This window comes from Gallinula chloropus (assembly GCF_964237585.1).
Source record: "Gallinula chloropus genome assembly, chromosome: 4".
NCBI lineage: Eukaryota > Metazoa > Chordata > Aves > Gruiformes > Rallidae > Gallinula > Gallinula chloropus.
In genome coordinates, this window is record NC_140088.1 from 33,678,180 (window position 1) to 33,697,904 (window position 19,725).

The 19,725-nt window shown below is 40.9% G+C and overlaps 1 protein-coding gene across 1 annotated transcript; it reads right to left on the bottom strand.

The window, feature by feature from the left end:
- Positions 1 to 361: 361 nt before the first annotated feature.
- CHP1 (calcineurin like EF-hand protein 1) lies at positions 362 to 19,554 on the bottom strand. The gene is made up of 7 exons (XM_084263079.1): positions 19,291 to 19,554; positions 13,765 to 13,837; positions 6,790 to 6,870; positions 5,776 to 5,903; positions 4,814 to 4,875; positions 3,611 to 3,733; positions 362 to 2,321 (listed from the first exon to the last, which is right to left on the bottom strand). Exons 1-7 carry the CDS (start codon positions 19,355 to 19,357, stop codon positions 2,268 to 2,270), a joined length of 588 nt encoding a protein of 195 aa, XP_084119205.1. The 5' UTR covers positions 19,358 to 19,554; the 3' UTR covers positions 362 to 2,267.
- Positions 19,555 to 19,725: the final 171 nt, after the last annotated feature.

Below are 19,725 nucleotides of genomic sequence, written 5' to 3' on the forward strand. Positions count from 1 at the left end.
CCTACTAGAGTACTTGTGTTCATCTTAAAGCATGGTACCAAAAATACCTGATGTCTAAAGTGGGGGCTTAAAAAACCATGACATCTCAAGCTAACTTTATCATGTGTTCTTGAATTAGAATGATGATAGCACCCAAGGGTGGGGGTGGGGCTAATTTGGAACTAGGAGGGCTGTAAAGCTCATGTTATGGTATCCACAGTGCACTATGAGTGTCCTCTTCCAGAGCTCGTATTTTGCCCCATTTTCCTCTGAATAAAGAAATGCTGATAGCCTGAAAACCAGCTCAGATCACAGCAAGGCCTGCTAGCAGCATTCTACTGGCATTTAAAGGAAGCCAGTTACCATACACGAATAGTTTAGTGTTTTCTTTTTACAGTGGAAGGTTTATTTATGGATCGATAAATACAATATCCAGTCTCACTGGGACAATAAGGCACAACTGTAGGTTACAACTATATAGCCAGAAAAGAACAACACCTACATTTTGAAGCAAATCACAAAGCCTACAGACACTTTTAACTTTCAATCTTTAAACATTGTTACATTCCTATTTTACATGACATGGTCTTAAAACCCTAGTGTTTCTTTCTCATACAGAGCAGAGGTTTTTAATTTATATTTCTTTCTGGAATCGTGCTGCACTCTGCAAAACAACAAAGTGAAACATTTCACTTTGCAATTCATTAATTTAAAAATAAAACAAAAAAAACAAAACAAAAATCACAACTCCTTCAGAGACTTGCATGTTATTCTTCAACACAAGTGACGATTAAAGGAACTGAGAAAAAAGGAAATGCACGTTTGGAAGTAGTTTGAGACTGGCAAGTATTTATAGAAATGTTAACACATGACATAGAGAAGCATTTATAACACTGACTCTTCATTGAAGAAGCTCCCAGGGTTTTTTTGGTTTTATTGGACGGACCTCCCGAACTGTAGGATGCTCCAGCTGAACTAGATGAGATCATTTGCCAGTCTAGCCACAGAAAATCACGTTACTATCAAACCTTCAGTCATTTTGATTTCTTGAATTTATCGGCATTTTACTAACAGTATTAATCATCTTACACTTGCAATGAGATTTGCATAGAAATATATTCTGAAATACTTTGGATAATCTGTACTTCCCCAAATTATATCCTTATGCCAGAGCTTTCATAAATACAGCTACCACCCTCAACACAAGTCTAACAGACCAGGATTCCCATACTAAAAAACATTAATAACTACTGATATCCAGGCCACTCTGAGGGGAAAAAAAAAAAAAGATCGGTACTATATTTCATGACACTATTACCTGGGGACAGCAACAGAACTGCTAATCCAGATTTTGGCATGACTAGTTTCCTTGCATTGTGTACACTGGTAAACAAGTTTACACTCTGAGAGGCAAAACCCACCCTGGATGAGATGAGGGATCCTACCCCAAAGCAACCTGGAGAGAGCACTTCATGGTCCACCGGCTGTCAACCCTGCAAGCTACTCAGTGGAAAACAAACAAGTTTCTCCACCTGCTACTGGAAGATTTTAAGTGACTTAGTGCAGAATTCCTGTTACTTTTGAGGACACCATAGCCCCTCTCCACCACAGATTCTCCTATTGTCCCTGTGATTTCCTCCCACAAAGAATAAAATCTATTCACAGTACTTAAAAGCACTCTGGGCTATCATGCATTCAGTGCTAGTTGTACAATGAAGCCATAGAAATTGAGAAATCCTCAAGTAAAAGGCAGATTTGGAAGCAGCCAAGAAACCCAATCTGCATGTGAAGAGCCAAATGGGGACAAAAAAAAGGAAAAAGGCAGCCATAATGTGCTGTTGCTACTGGAAGCAAGTGAATCGTTATCACTGCACCTAGTATTTGAGTAGATGCTTGTGTCCAAAGTGTTTCAGTGGGTGCTTCTGTGGTTGTTCCCATTTTTCCATTCTCAGTTTCATAGTTCAGAAGAATCAGTTTGTAGATAAACACCGGTACATCAGGAGAGACATTTTTGCTGAAATAGTAGTGCCTAAGGAGACTAGGGACAAAGGGTTAAAAAACAAAAAAAAAGGAAAGTATTTTTTAAAATGCTCCTTTCCACGTTGCATGGCAGCCATTTCCCTTTGTTCCTGATGCACAGGGAATGTTCACATTGGTAGAACAAATCAGGGAGGGGTCGGAGATGTATTGTATACAGATGTAGCAATGCTCTGGGGGAAGGTGCTAAGGAGAAAATGAAGTTCTATTCATTATACAGTAGGGGTAGAAAGGAGTCGGTTCTCCATCCATCAGTGAAGAAAGCGAATGCTCATTTTCTGCTCTACATCCACCTTCTCCAAAACCTGCAATAAAATTCAGAAACAGCTACTTAAGTTACTGTACATACATCTTTCCCATGAGGTTTCTTACTCTAGTATAGAGGAAGTGGGCAGGAACAGGAGATGTCTTCAGTTTGGCATGGCAGTCTTTCATCTATAGACTGCTATTTTTTCCATTCTGGACTAAGGTCCTTCCAAGGAAAGGAACTTCAGTTATTAAAGCTGGAAGAAGGCTGTCAACCAAAATGCAACTAATGTGGTTTCAGTCTGCCAAGAGCCCAGAAAGGCTTGGATTCCTAAAATTAGACTGCATGGGAATGTACAGTCAGGAAACAGAAGGGAGAAAAAAAGTTTAAGAAGGGGCACAAGAGAGCTAAAATCAAGACCACAGCATCAGCACTGGGGTAGCAACTTCAGTCACTGAATTGCTAATAGCCCTGAGGTACAAAGATATTAGTCTGCTCCAGGATGTTTCAGTCAGTAAGCTTTGGTGTTCCAAGATAAGAGTAATTTAAGTTTGAAGAGACCTCTGGAGGTCTTTTAGTCCAACTCCCTCAACTCCTGCTGAAGCCAGGCCAGCTAGATCAGGGCTTCATCCAGTTATGTTTTAAATATCTCCAAGGAGGGAGGTTCTACACCTTGAGCAGCTATGACCAGCAGCTGTGACCATCCTCTTGGTAAAAGATTTTCCTTACAGCTAACCCCATTTCCCCATGCTGAAACTTGTTTCTGTTCTCTCTTGCTTTGCCCACCTGCAAGATGAGTCTGGTTTCTCTCAATAATACCAATCCCACTTAAGTAGCTGAAATTGTTCTGCTATAGGTCAGTTTTCTCTACTGACTATATAATAGCTCCCTAGTATTACCTATTTCCAACTAATAAGATGTAATTCAAAGGACTGGAGCTAAAAACTTCAATACTGATGTTAGTTGTGTGGTTAATGGGTAAAAATCTCCAAAAACTGATCAGCACAATCAGAGCAGAATAATTACTCTCTTTAAGTGTACTAGTCAGGCTACCTGTATAGAAAGAAGTAGCTGCAAAAGAAAAAAAGCAAAAGTCCTGCAGTATATTCAGTGCTTTTACATAAGCCAGAGTATGAAGACCATATGGACTAATTACTAGTATCCTGGCAGTATTAAAAAAAAAAATCCTTCTGATGAAGAAAAGAAGAGCTAGCAGAAGGCTTGCTTTGCCCAAACACAGGCAGGCCAGCCTATTTGAATTACATCCTCTGTTTGCATTTAAGTCTGAATTACTTGCCTATTAGTAAGCAGTTTCATTTAGTCATTACAAATGTGGTTTTTACCAACCTTTACAAACTCTGCAAAGGAGATGGCACTATCTCCATCTTGATCAGCTTCCTGGATTGTCCTGTCAGCAATGCTGCCCAGTTGCTCATCCGAAATGTTTACACCAACCATCATCCGTAATACCTGTAACATACACAAGTCCCCAGATTTTATTATTATTTTTTTTAAATAAGAAAAAAAACCCACAAATACTGATATGGGGAAAGACGTTTTCTTAGTGCTGTTTCATCTATACTGTCAAAATGACACCATGTAAGAACATCCCTAGAGATTTTCTTTGGAAGTAATTTCTAGACAGACTTCTGTAAGTCCTTTGTACATCAAGGCTTTTAGGAAAGACAGCTTCCCTTTGTGGTCACCTTTGACGAAGAATCCAGCTTTTTCACTGGGCAGCAGGAAGCAGCAGAAGTATGAGAAAGCTTTTGGAACTAGGAATGACTAATTTTGTTTCATGGCTTTTATCTATTCCCCCCCCCCCCAAAAAAAAAAAAAACCAAAAACAACATAGCAACATTTGCTTGAATATTCACTCAGCTGCCTACAGGAATCTTGTTAAGGGTATGGTCAAATGGTAACTGCTATTACTCCACAGTTAGTAAAGCATTTTCTGTGCAGATAGAAGAGGGCAGTTTCAGTCAAAACCAAATCCTTGTCCTACATCAGGAACCACAAATTACCATGTCTGCTTCCCAGGATTAGTAGTATGTAATTACTCCTAGCTAAGCCTAGTTTCATATATATGCAGCACTCATGAACTTTGATTACCTTTGCTGCAATTTCAACAAGTTTTGCTCTACTGAGAGGATGCACAGAGGATCAGGAAGACAACCTAATCCTCCTCACAGCTTGTCCTGTGAAGTCTCATTAAAAGCACCTTTGCAAGTTACAGAAAGTAGTTCTTAAGGGCTTGGTGTATTTGTTGGATATTTAGGTACAATTACCAATAGGATCTGCTTAGCCTATCACTCTGGTTTAAATCTGAATCTAGCACTCCCAGTCTGATAGGACAACCTGGACTACCAGATGAGATTAATGTCTTAGACCATATCTAAAGCTTTAAGCCAGAGATAAGCAATTAGCCACCAAATTCCTTCAGTCATTCTTTTGAGATGACTGTTTTAACTCCTGTCTTCATTCTAAATGGGTGTGAAGTCACAGAGAATGTCATGATAGAGTCATTCAAAGAAGCTCTGTGCTATTTACCTGAAGAAGCTCATCCCTGGAAATCTTGTCATCTTTATCTAGATCATATAACCGAAAAGCAACTACAGGGAAGAAAAGAATGAGCAGTTGAATTCAAGTGCCATTGTTTTTCTTCATAACAAGACACTTACCTAATACAAAAGAGCAAGTATTCATACATCATTTCAAAAAGCATTAGCTTAGAATTTTAATTTGCCATAAAATTCATGTTCCATTCCATAAAGTGTTATTACTGCACACAGGAATAACATTATTGCCAAGAAATGAAAAATCTTACTTAAGTAGTCTGTATGAGTACTTTCAGAAGCACTCTGCTTGCAGAGGTATTTCTTCAAAACCCTGAGTCATAGAAGTATAATTACCACCAAGATACATTCAATCCTTTAACTTCTGAGCCAACCATTTTTAAATTACCATTTGCTCTGGCTGTATTCTGGAGGAGATATGACAGAAATTTTAAGAGCTCTGAGGACTGTTGCCAATTTTGATTAGCAAGCAAGAGCATTCTCCTCACATACTGTACTGTATGTCCAAATACTCAAGAAAGCACTCAGCTGCAGGTGAGTTAAAAACACTGTATTATATGAAAGACTGGAGAAGGAAGCAGAAAAACTCATTCAAACATGGGATGTGGTTTCTAAATGTGAAATAACTTTAGATGTAAACAATTTTTAAATACTCATGTTACAAGATATTTAGAAAAGCACATGCATTACTCAAGACTCAACCAATTCCACCAAATTCTAATACAAGAATGGGCCAGTTGTAAGCTTACCTGTTCAGAATGTCAACAAGTTCACTTAAAAAAAAATCCAAACAAACCAACAGATATTAGAGGATATTGTCCCACAGGGAATGACTCTACAGAAGACCCTAAACTACTTTAGTCCCTTCCCAAAAAAAACCAAAACCAAACCCAATGAAACAAGAATTGCTTCTATAGGAAGGTTAATATTTCTTACAGTGGAGCTTGTTACTTCGGCTGTTCAGTGGTTCTGGTCCATTCTGGTCTTTGCTCTTTTCATTATCTTCTATGGGTCTGAAGTGGGCTAGTGTCCTCATGAATCCACGGAAATTCACCTGGTCCTCTCTGCATAAGCATTTCAGCAGGTCAGTTTTAGCATAGCTTATACACAGATTCTTTTTTATTTCAGTAAAGAGTATGAATGTCTAAAGCATCAAGACTCTTCCACTCCCACCTCCCCAGCAGGGTTTGGCTGCCTATGCTCAAACCCAGCTCTAGTACAGTGCAGTTGCAACCTAGAGTCATGCAGCTGTGAAGTATGTTGTGTAACAAAACAAAACAAACACACCCACAAAAAACCACCAAAACACCACACACACGCACAAAAAAAAGCTGAGAGAAGTCTGGCTGAGGGCTTCCCTCCCCTTGCCTGCAAGCTCTTATTTAAGCTCAAGCCCTCACACTCAGCCCTTGCCTGAGCTGTCCTGCAGCTATGCATCTCCCTAATCCGGACCCCATACCCTGGACTGACCAAGCCAAGACTTGCTTCACCACAGTTAACTTGTTTGGCAACCACTGGACTTCTGGCTGATGTGAAAACAGTCACTGGGACTGCTCTGTTTTTCTTGTTCAGGGGCTACCCCCTTTGTTAGTGACCAGATCGCCCCTGCCAGTGTTCCTGTCACCCTTTGCTCGCTGCTCTCTGACAAACAGCAGAGCTCCAGAGGTTCTGTGGGAACCAGCTACGTAAGTGCTTTCCAGGACCCCTGCTTTCTAGTTAGGAAGCCCTGGCCTGGTATGAGCTGATAGCATGACTTCATTAGACATTTCTCAGTACAGAATGAAAACATGCTGAGGAAACAGCGTACACACAATTTCATGACAAGTTTGAGGTGTTCAGTTATTAGTAAATTCAAACTCTGTTCTTTAATTATCAGCATTTCACTCCTATCAGAACTTCTGACAAACCAAATTTTGTGCCTGCTGGTAAATTCAGTGCACTGGAACTCACCCTTCTGGAAAGAAGGCGTTGATAATTCTGTCTCCCAGTGGATTGATGGCAAGCTCTGGAATCCGCTGGAAGTCTTCACGGCTAAGCAAAGCGAGAACAGAAGAAGTCTGCATGAAGTTGAAGTTAGAGGAGAAAAAGTTGCTCAAGAAGAATTCATAGCAAAGCATCTGTTGGGTTCTATTTCTGCAGCAAGACACTTGGTGGTTTTTAAATGTAACTCTTTAAATCATGTTTTCTCTATGACTAATGGCACAAAGCAAGGGAAAAGAAAATGCCAAGCCTGTATTACATTTCAGACTAGCAGTGGTCATTCATCCTGTCAACAGCACTTCTCTGATACTAACACTGTCTGTGCTAGAAACCTTTGTGTAATAATACGGACTGGTTTGCAATTTAAAGAAAGGAAAGCTTCTGAATTGGCTTTTAGAAGAAAAATATAGCTTCAAAATAAAACCAATCTTTTTTTTTTTTAATTAATATTTTGGCACTGAATCATTTGAATTGGCATGATTTTTCCAGACTACCTCATTCCAGATTCTGAGACAATATCACACTCCTCCAAACATGTCACAGGTGATCTACATAAGGTTTTTTTTTTTGTTTATGCAACTTTATATAAAAATGCCACAGTTCAGATTATTTAAGTTTCAACCAAGCAGCACTCCTATTTTAAAGCTGTGAATTTCATAAATTGGGCTTGCACACCAGATCTGACTTTATCAGTACACTGGAAACACTCACTGCTTTTGCCAGCTACTCTCCTTCCTGCTCATCATTGTATGTACACGGTACAGTATAACCATACCTATAGCTGTTCCTGTTCTGGAAGACATCAGGAGCTGTACACATAGGGTTTATTCTATTATTTAATGATCATTTTTATTTTCTTTCAACCTAACATAATGTGACTGACAGCAAAGTGGGATAATTTTGGTGTGACCAAGGCAGACAGACCAGTCTTAGTGGATACTTCAGTAAACAGGTTTGCTTCTGGGGTTTTCTGGTTTGTTTTATATCCCTGTCTGCCCCCATCCCTGCCCTCAACTACAATTGGAATTAGTTAACCTTGCTTTACCTGAGAAAGGCGCAGAAACAAGCTGTTCAAGTTTTAAATGCATTCAAAAGCATTCCTTGCACTTTAGTCACACCACAGCACTGTTAAGAGCCCATGTTATATTAGTTACAACATGGTTAAACTGTTTGACCTTGTAAGAGTGACTTGACGAGATTTTAAGCTACCCCAGGAAACTTCTGCTCTGACCAGGTCTGAAATTTTAATAGGCTAAGTTAACAACTGTATAACATAACCAACGTGTCACCAGACCCTTCAGGACTGCTGCGTTTTGAGCTATAGCTGAAGGGTAGAGTAGGCATTAATGATTTCGGCAGGAGATGCAGTGATGTGGAAAACCTGTCCTAGTAACAATATTTTAACAACAGGACTTCAGTGTCAATGCTAACATTTACAAGATGAAAGCAGAAACTGCCTTCCATTTAGAGCAAAATCCTAATGATTCAGAATTTTTTTCCTTGTGTATCACTATTTCTTAGTATAGAGGCTCAATTTACACTTGTTATTTCAGCCTCCAGTTGCTCTGCTTTCAAACAGGAGATTAACAATTAACCACAAGTAACTCCCCAGGTTTCAAATCTATTTGTCCTGTCATTATCAGCATTGCAGTAGACCATTTTTGCTTATTAAGAGCACATTACTGAGCGAACATTATAATTGAAATAGCTCTAACAGCCATAAAAGTAAATGAATGCAAGAGGCAAGTTATTCTCTACTTTATAAGCTAAAGCTTCCTGCAGTCATTAGGGACCAACTTCACCTGGCTGAAGCTGGAGCTTATAGGAAATTTGATGCCCTCCCCTTGTTCTGTGTTCACGTGCCACAGAAACACGGTTCTTCTATTGTTCCAGAAACCTGGCTTCTATTAGAGTCTTGCTTAAACAAAACACAGAAAGCAACCTTTAACTGCATGTCATCATTATGCAGGCTGTCTATTTAGTCTATGTGCCAGCACATTCACACTTAGACATACTCTGCAGTAAGACATTTGTACATTTCAAGACAGTATTTCTAAGCATGAGTATACCCTCCAAGGCACAGAGCAGATGCCCAGTGCAAAGGTGGCTCTGCCTTATCCCAAAGAATGCAAGAAACCTACTGGAGCTATTTTTTTTTTCTTCCATTGTTTTTGGTTGTTCATAATTCTTTTACTTCTAGATAGCAGCAGAGCACTGTTCCCTCAACAGGTATGAAGAAAGCTTGAAGTAAAACAATTGAAAAAACACAAATCATATGCAAAACAGAAGTGGTGAAGGAAAAGCATCTAGAGCATGTAGGTAAGAAGTTTCTTGAAAAAGGGAAATAGTTAAAAAATAAGCTGCATCATGCAAGATGGTCGAAGAGATTTAACAGGTTACTACTGCAGAGATTTCACTGCTCCCTTCCCCTGCCAATGTTACTTTGTCATTTATAAAACCTTTTGGTGGTCTGATGTATCTCACTAACCCCACAAAAACCTCCTTACCTTCCTCCTCTCCATTCTCCCAATTACCTTTCTGTTGAATTAGCAGCTTGAAACAGTTAAAAATAACTTTAAAAAATCTGAACAGCTCTGTGGCTGACAAAGAAGCACTGTGAGCTTAGAGAAATGATAGGGAAGGGGGATAGTTGTGCCAGACATCTCATCTACCTTCATCCCTATACGCATTCTACACGAATTTAAATACTTGCTTAACTATCAGAGCAGTAATTGGTTTATAAACATTAGGCCAAGAAGTATGCTAGAAGCAAAGGTGATAATTAGATGAGATATGGGGTGGGAAGAAGCAGTATGAATAAAGCATAGCTGAGGATGGAAGTATAGATTATTCTAGTACCTTGTCATTTTCTGACCCAAACCCATATCCTGCCAGTCTTGTCTGTTTCATATAAATCATTTTCTCAAGCAAAGGTAAAGAATCCCACCCACAGAGAGCTGGCTTTTATGTTCTACTTTGACATTTTGCAATATCAGCTTGAACTGGTAAGAACAAGCCTTACACCTTTCCAGACTGAGATGATTCAATTCACTGACAAAGATCAAGGAATGGCCTATCTCCTTACCCTTCACTCAGGACCAGAGGTTTTCTGAAGTTCTCCAGGAGATACCATCTTATGAACAGCTTTCATAAGCATGAGATATACATAAACAGCTCAGTATGTCTGATCTCCTCATGTATCACCTTTCTGGGTATTTTCCCCACCTTCCTTCTTCCACACTCACCACGCTGCACCAATTGGTGTAGAGTAAAAAGTACTTTTGAGGTGCCTCACCTGTCATTTCTGCAGGGCAGAAGAAACTATTACAAGTGGGAGGCTCCACACAGAAGTGGCAGTTCAGACAAGCATTTTCCTTCTTATAGTTCTAGAACATGCCTGTCTAGAGCTACTTACTAGTGGGTAAACTTTGGAGCAGATGTATTCATGTGTGATGTACACTTCTGTACCAACCCAACAAGGAGACTCAATGAAGCAAACACATACTTATCCTGGTCCTATGTTTCAATTTCCTCATCTTGGAAACCAGAATGTGAAGAAGAAAACATGCAGACTGGTTTCTTCCTGGCTTATAGTTAGGATGTAGGCAGAGTAAGTTATGTTTCAGATGTCACAACTGCTATGGACCGCCAAGGGTATCAGCCTTTTGCTTTGGCAACTTGGCATTTCACAATATTGAAACCAAATGTGACAACAGAACTTCCAAAGGAACAGTTTTGTCTTGGCTTGCACCTTCTGAATGAAACCAGGTTGTGAAAGTCTGATGAAGTTTTCTCATTTTGTTTAAGAAAAGTGAAGTTAAAGAAAAATATAACATTTTTCTGGACTTTTAAAGGATAAGAGTTAATCAGTAACCATGACTGTAGTAATTCAAAGCATAAGTAAGAGAGGGGAAATAAAAGCTCAATCAAGGCATATGAAGTTTTTTTCTCCATCAATGCCCTTCTCACATAGCATTTATCTGAATGTAAAAAGTGCCTTGAAACTGTGCACAGATACACTGGATAGAAACATCTGTCTAGGAAAGATTTCAGCTTTTGATTACAGTTCCAGAATGACCCACCTGCCTTCTCTAACCACAAGGATTAATCATCATCGATCAGATCTTCTGTATAAAATGCTCTTTACCTTGCACATGTTTAATACATAGATAAGGCCAGCACAGCTTTGTCCCTCCTTCAGAAGAATGGTAGGTATTTAAAGATTTATTTCATGCTATAAAGAACTGCCTAACGCTTCTTTTCCTGATCACAGCAACATGACTCATTGCTGTCCTGTCTGACTTCTAAGTCAAAGGTGCAAGTCATCCTTACAGAAACAACTGCTCTTGCTCACAGTAAACAAACAGAAGACATGCCATCTAAACAATTAAGTGGCAATAAGCAAGTGATAACTTCATCTTGCTTGTCTCAAAGTAGCAAGTTCTCTTGGATCAGCATTTCAGAAACCAACATTAGCAGCTTCTGTGCTGCAGTTCTTACGCTTCCCTCACTATTTTCAGGAAATTGTTTTCCATGACTTAAACTTAATGGTTTCCATGTATTGTGGGTGCCAGGGCAGGTTTCAAAATTTGAATGCTACTCAAGATGCATTTGGGAGCAGGCTACACTTAGAGGCCAAGATGGCAAGTTAAGGGATCACAGTTGGCACAGCTGCTGGGATTTTTCAAACAAACATCACTTCCTGAGTACCACGTGATTAGGGACAATGAACATCTACCGCCTCCCGATACACAACACCATGAAACTAAGCATTGTGCAACAGACATTCATAGCATATTTAATTAATTACTCCTCCTACGCAAACTGAGTACTATCAATCACTTTTTGGACTCAATAGATGAATTCAAAGTTGGAGCAAAGAGGTCAGGAAGGAAGAACACATACTAAGTTCAAACTGTGCTGGACTCGTCTGGCAGACATCACATTTATTCATCAGTGAAGACTAAACCCACAGGCAAAAAAAAAACCAAAACAAAGAGGCTACTAGTGTTGTTCTTTTTTCACGTAATTTAGTTCCGAGACATAAGTAGTATTAACCTTACCTACAATATCATCAGCTGATATGGGTACTGGCTTTGGTGATAAGAGTGGATTTAAGAGGTTTCCCGCCCATCCCAAGCCAATTGTTTCCACACCCACAATCCATTTTGTCATCCCTTTAGCTATGCAAGTCCAGATCTTTACAGTACAGCCACACTGGAGTGAGCTCAAAAAAATCCACAAGCCAAAGAGGAGGAAGAGTATTTTTAACCAAAAATAATCACTCAGTAGTCCTGTTTACAGTACAACCCCACACCAAATTACTTAAATATTAACTGAGAAGTCAGCAATTTGTGGCATCAGAAGGAACTGCATCTTTCCTTCAGGAAAGGAAACTGCAGTACGCTGGCAGTACTGCCAAGGACAGCCTACCTTACAATGTGCTACCTTTGACTTGTATGCAGCAATTCTAGCTTTACAGTTAGGTTGGCCTATAGATAGTTCTCACTGTTACAGGTTCAAAGAGCATCCTACAATTGCATTTTGCAAGATTACAGACAAAATCACAGATGATCCCTGTATCTGTGCTTACTGGGTTTAACTGGGACACAGTTGCTATGAAACGTTAGCTCCATCCCAGCCAGGCCCTGCACACTATGCTACAAGGTGCCTGTCCTGCACTCTCATGCATTCACTCCAGCTTCCTTGTGCACTGGTTCTGGCAAACACAGCTATACAGCGAATGGGAAACAAAATCTACCTGAACACTGATCAGATTCCTTTTTGCGTTGTTCTACTTGGCAAGTTTTCAAAGCTGTATGTCAGCTGCCAAAGATGAGCCTTGAGTACCAACATCAACACAGATAAGCAAGACTTTCAGTGGCAGTATGGTCTTAGACCAACTATGCTGGTTGCAAAACTGTACAACTGGTGCAATCATGGACAGCTCTTATTTGTCATGTGTTTCCATAATATTATTGCACTCTGTGAGCAACATCAAAAGAGAAGTTTAATAAGCCATTTAATGCAATGAGAATTCAGCATTAGTTCAGTAAATAAAGAGCAAACCCATACCAATGTGCAATACAATAACCAGAGTGGGGAAGGCTAGAGAACAAAGACAGGAGGCACAGGCATATTTTAACAGGAAATCATCCCACTAGAATTTACCTTTCAGCTGAGAATACTCTTTCTGGCAGACAAGAGTCGAAAGTGAAAAATATTTTACAGATAAAATTTAAGCCTCATCTTTATTAAATTAAGCTGTAATAAACTGATTCGCTTCTGTGGTTTTCAAACTGTAGACAGAAGACAAGCACTTTAAAGGTTTTGGAATATCCTGTGCTACTACCTTTAACAAACAAAATGTGTATTTGTTTAGTCACAGGGACTTGGCTCCAGCTCTTTCTTTTAATTTTTTGAACATGCTAATAGAAACGGGTGTTCAACAAGAGGTGCAATCTTAAGAATAGTAAAGGGCCTGCAGATCTAAGTAGTGTTAAATGACACTGGGTACCCAAAACAATCAGCCCATGCTCCCTAAGATACAATGATCTTTTTGTTACAGAAGTCAGGATGAAGAAGACACTAGTAAAACCATTCTTGTAATAATTATTAGAAGCAACATATAAAGAAAGGTAAGAAATAATCTAAAAACATCGTTTAACATTTGTTGTAAGACCTTGAATACCAAATCTGAGCTTTATTGTATTAACTGCTACAACCCTTCAGCACTACAGTAAAGACAACTGGCATTCAGAGCACTTTGCCAATCAGATTTCTCCTGACCTTTCATAAAACTTGAATGTCCATGTGGACAGTAGGTAAGAACCTGTTATAATAGCCTCACTGATTCGCCATGAGAAAAACAGGGAGGCATCCAGGCGAGCCACCACTGCAGATAGGTGTCAGTGTAAGGGCAGCCAAATTAGTGGTGATACTCACCTCAGGGTGCCATTTTCTCCTTTGTCTAGGCTGGTGAAGCGACTGTACAAGCGGGTGATTTGACTGTGGGAGACTGAAGAAAAAGAAGAAACATGAATTAGCATGTCAGTATGTCAGTGATTCCTCATAGGAACAGACCTCATTACACTCAGCTATGCTTCTGCCAGAAGCCTTGCTAAAACAAACAAATTACACAAAACATTAGAAGCACATAGTCATCATAGTCATCAGCAGTGACTTCTTGGGCTGTAAACTGCATCTTAATATTCAAGAACACACAAATAAGGCTATTATTTAAAAAACTGTCTAACTCTGTCTTCTAGCTACTTATATTTTTGGTCTCTAACATTCTATTGTTATCCAATACAGTAAATCGTAGACTTGTGGAATGCTTTGGGTTGGAAGGGACCTCAAATATAATCTAGTTCCACCCTCCCTGCCATGGGGCAGGGGCACCTTCCACTAGATCAGGTTGCCCAAAGCCTCATCCAACCTTACTGTGAACACTTAAAAGAATGGGGCAAATAAAGTGTATGATTCACAGTTCCTCTGTATTTCCTTTAACTCCTTTATGGCTAGAAATAATCTGGACACAGCCTCCACTGATGACCCATACATCATTCATGACACTGCAAAGCTCTTCTGTATTATCTTTCCTTCTGGTTTACTTCTCTCTACTCCTGCTAGAGTTTTCCATCTAAAGATGGAAAGTATACTCAGTTTCTCTTCATCTGGAAAGTGGTCAAAAAGGCTTTACACCTGATTGTTTTTCTTCCTTTATAGGACTGCCTAAATCAGTTTGTTCATTCTGGGGTTCCAGGCCTTTAGGACATTGAATTGGAAATTAAAAAGCCTTTTTCTAACAAAGTTCTGGAAGCAGCTGGGACACAAATCAATCAGAAAGTTATTACAGACTTTTTAAATCTCCAGTTTGAAACAAATTCCATAGCCAGTATGAAGTTAAGCATCATAACGTCAACATTATCAAGGTATCAGACAACCCGAGATACCAGACATCTAGATCTTTAGATTAGCCTGTGATGGGAATGGGTTAAATCTGTCTAGAATAGCAATTCCTTTAACACTGAAAGAATGCCCTAGAGAACATCTTGGCTTTTCAGAGCCTCTTCAGATGAAGTTAATACCTTAAATAAGACTGAATTGAATTTTAGTGTTTACTCAGTAAAGGTGTGATTTTCTACAATGTTAAACCAGTACTTAGTGTCATTTTCACATTCAATTGTTTTAAGAACCTTCAATATGACATGTACGATGCTTCTATTACTTGTTAAAACTTATTTGGGAACAGGTTGCACAGCAGTTGTCTGATCTGGGACAACTGAGGCAATTTATTTTTTTCAGGTTTGTTCCTTCTCTGGGCTATTTGTTTAGGTTCAACTGTTCCCTCCTTTAGGATGACCTGCCAGAAACTTTTCTTTTTTTTCCCCTCCTTTCCTTGTCTCCTCGGCAACTTACTTTCTTTGCATAAGGTTGGGCAATTTGCTCAGTTCCACTGAAGGCAACTTCTCTACAGCCAGACTGGGCTGCTTGCTCAATTTCAAGTTGAGCAACACACACCCAGAAAGCAGCCACCAGTACTTCAATGACTTTAAATTTCTGTGCTTCTGATTTAGTGTTTTAGATATGATATACGATAACAAGAACTGATGATGAAAAAAAGAACAGCCTGGAGTTACATCTCTGATAAGAAGCCCTGGAAAGAAAATGGAGAATTGTACTCAGCTACCATTTCCAAACTCATGTCAGCAAATCCATTTTTGGAAGACCTCCATAACAGCTAGTACGTGAGGAATAATATGGAGCTATGGACAGGTGAAAAGGGTTTGTGACTGTCACACTAGTCAAAACGTGTGTACCACAGCTATATGAGAAAGGAAGGTGGTTCAGGTCCACCACTATATTCTTGGCTATCATTCCTCATGAAAACTCCATCACTACATGAGCTTTCTCAGGCAAAACAAAGATTTTGACATTCCTTGCTGACCCCAGGAGAGCCAGAAGCACGATCAGCAATTTTTGATGGCTTGTTAAAATCAAGGCTTAAAGCTTTAAGGGTCTTCAGCTTTCATGTTATGTTTAAGCTAGCTGAAACGTGATTTTAGCTACACTGCTATGCCACTAAGACCCTCCTACAAATTTAAGTCAAGACCTCTAGAATACGAGCTATACCCTCTATTTTGCTCCTGTTAAACCATGAGAAATTTTTTTGTAATCAGACACTCTGAAATTCTTGTCTAAAGCATCAGCATAAACTCATCTACATTTATTTAAATATTTGGAAAATATATAAATATCCATCAGAAAAATCCATCACCTGTTACCACTACTAAAATATTTTTTCCCCTGAGCTCTGATATGAGCATTAGTTTATTATTAAACCTTAGGTAGGCTGCTTCAAAGAATGGGAACAAAGGGTGTGAACCAAATAGTTTGACTACTGTTACATTCCAATGGTTTTCCAAAAGCTTGCAACAGAATGCAGACAAGCAACATCTTGGTCCTCTAATCTGGTTTTTATAGCTGTTACTGAAATACAAAAGCAGTTAGGACCACTTGAAGGCTTTTTTAAACTCAAATTTCAAAACACTTGTATGCAAAGCATACAATTTCTGTACAACACCGCGTATTATTTAGGACTGTCAACTTCAGGCTTAGCACCTGTTACTGAGAACCTGATGGAGATTTTCTGTCACTAAGTAGCGGTTTTAGTGGAGACGTTAGTCCCTAGTTCTTGGAAACATCACCTTTGCAGACATTTGTGAATGTATTACACTATGAAGCGCTTTTCACCACAATAAAAAGTACAGAAATTTAATTCACACAGATTTAATTCAAGATATTAACTGTCATGGTGAGGCTTTTGAAAGACTACGCTTCAAGTCCACTAAAAAAGTATCTTTTTGATCTGTTCAGCTAAAGAATATCAGCATATGGCTTATCACTCATGTTAGTACCACTAGCTATACAGTTTTGTGCTACATAAAATTGAACAGGAAAAAAGTTGCATCACCAATTTGAGTTCAACTTTGGAGTTAGTGTTCTGTTCAGTGCTTCATATTTATCCCAGATGAACTGAAGAAGTCATGTTTAACAGTAAGGAGGGGGGAAAAAAAATCCTTAGGAGCACTTGCCAGAACATCGGTAAAGATGGACATGTAGGACTGCCAAATTGTTTCATACCTAGTCCCTTTCTCAAACACTTTAGTAGGTGAAGTATCATCAACTCATTGCTAACAAACCACAGGATACTCAGTAACGCTAACTCGGTATTCTCCTAGTGAACTTTGCTCCAGTAAACCAGTGTCCCCCAGTTTAGGTTTTTTCCCCACCTGGTACCTTCCATAAATATTTGCACCTATACAAAGTATATAAGAGTGCTAAAAGTTTAGTGGAATTTTCCATCTAGCTAGAGAAGTGTAAAAGGCAGAAGGAAATCATATTCCTAGACTGTGGTTACAGGCAGGGGGAAAAAAAAAATTGATAAAGCCAACGAGACACACTGTGATGACTTACAAGCAAGTATGAGTCAGAGATAAGTAATGCCTGATCAGCAAAGCAGTATTACCTAGAAAAGTGAATAGCGAAAACACAGGAAAATGAGCCAAACTTCAGGCCACAAAGCTTAAACCCACTGATCACAATCTTAGGCTCCCCACTTTGAAGATAAAAGAAAAGATTTAGAGGCTAACAAGAGCCAAATGTTTTCATTGTTTAGAATGTACATATAGCCATCTTAACAGTATTTTATGTAACGATCGTGTGAGTAAAATTTTAGGAATACAACCCCACTGACAACATACCGAGTATCAGCACAAGGGAAAAAGCAAAACCTTTTAGAAGGTTTGGATGGCAGATTTGGAGTTTGTCTTTCAAAGCATCTTTATAAATAAGGTGGGTCTACCTTTGTGATTAAAGAGAAAAAACTAACAGTGAATTCTCACTTGATAAGCAGACACTGGCATTCCTGCTTGTTTACCATAGCCTTCCTGTAGAAGGTTCACTGACAGATGGAAAAAGGATCATGGAAAGTATGTTAACTCACTCAGCTGTCCATTACGCTAGCCAGTACTGTCTTAATTTTCTTCCACTCCTTCTCTGTAGCCACTCATTTCCCTGACACAAATAAACTATCACCTAACTTGAACATATGCTATAATTTTTATTGGAAAAAAAAAAACCCAGAGGGAAGTATTGTCATGTATCAAGGATGGATCAAGCAAGCACAAGGAGAGAAAAAATGTGATCTGTGAAGACCTTGTTCACCTGGGGGTGGGGAAAAGGAGAAAACAGCAAAGTAATGTTATGACCTCCTCCTTCTAAGAAGTTAGCATGGTACCCTGCATTTACTATCATTCCCTATTTGGTAGAATTCTCAGGTAGGCAACCATTCCATCAGCCACATTAACACTGAGGTTTACCTTTCCTAAGATAAATGTACTTTAGACTTATAGAGAAAAACTTCATTAAGTACTACAGGGTGAAGTAGCTATACACTACAGTCCAGCTTTAATAGTGCTCTCCCAACTGCTGGCTATTGCCAGAATTTTCACCTTTTTTGTATTTAACCATACCCAACTGTCACAAGTTATGTTACCTTCTTTATGTATAAACCACTCTGCATTCATTCTGAATACCATAAAGACAGCTTTACCCATAGATTATGACACAAATAACATTTGGGAAAATTTACTGTATAATAAGAGCTATTTTGGAGCTAAAACAGCTGCTGGGGAGAAAATCCAGCACCAGAAACAGAGGCAGTCAAGTCTCCAGAATCACCTGAGCACAGTACTGCGAATACCAAGAGCACCACTTCTCTCCCTTCCCACTCAGATCTCGCTGCCGGTCTGCAGCCGATCTTCACCTCCTTAAGCCACAGTAATGGCTCCCACGCGAGGGCTCCCCCGCAACCCCTGCCGAGCCAAGAGCCGAAGGGACTCGCAGACCCAGGAGGGATAAACGACGAGTTTCGCTTTCTAGTACCGAAGCAAACTCCAGCCCCCGCAACTGCCTCTGTTGCGTTCAGGCCGGCACAAGGAGTTGCCAGCAGCTGCTGTTACAGCCGGCGGCTGTTGCTCGCACCAAGCGAGCAACAACTCGGCCGAGTACCGTGGGAGACGCGGTGCCCGCGGGTTTCCTGCCAATTCCGGGCCCCGTCCCCGGGGCCGAACCAAAAGGCGCTTCATAGGTTTCTACAGGCCTGCGAGATGCGCCCGGCCCTAGTCACTGGGGACAGTGGGGTCCCGACCCGCGGCCGGCCGGCCAGACAGCCAGCTGAGACCGGGCATCGCCCAACCCGGAACGCTGCGACCGCGCTCGCCTCTCCCCCACCGGGCAGAGCAGGGCCAGCCGCCCCAGGCAGCGCTCGGCACGCAACCGCGAGGTGACAGACAGCGGCACAACCGGCCGAGGGGCCTCCCCGGCTCAAGGGACGGGGTGCTGCCCCGCTGCAGGCGCCCAGCCCCCGGCCGCACCTCCCGGCCCGTCTCGCCGTGCCGCACTTACAGCCCGTCTCCTTCTTGATCTCCTCGATCTCCTCGTCTCGCAGCAGTGTGGACGCCCGGGAACCCATCGCCGCCGCTGCGCCTGAGGGGGAGGGAGGGAAAGGCCACGCTCCGCACCGGGAGGAGGTACGCGGACTAACAGCGATGACGGCACCACAGCCACTGCGCGACGCGGGCCCGACCGCAACCACCCAGCTGGACTAAGGCGGAAGGCGAAGCCACACCGAGTCTTATAACGCCGCCCGCCGCGTACGACCGGGCTCGGCCCTCGCCTCCCGCCCCTCAGCCGCCCGGCGGCCGCCGACCGACACCTAGGCGCATGCGCGTAGCGAGCCCTGCCCAGGCGCATGCGTGATCCCTGGCGGCTGTTAAAACCGAGGCGGAGGCAGGCTGCTGCTTCTATCGGGCGGTGCGGGGCGGCCTCGCGGCGAGTCTC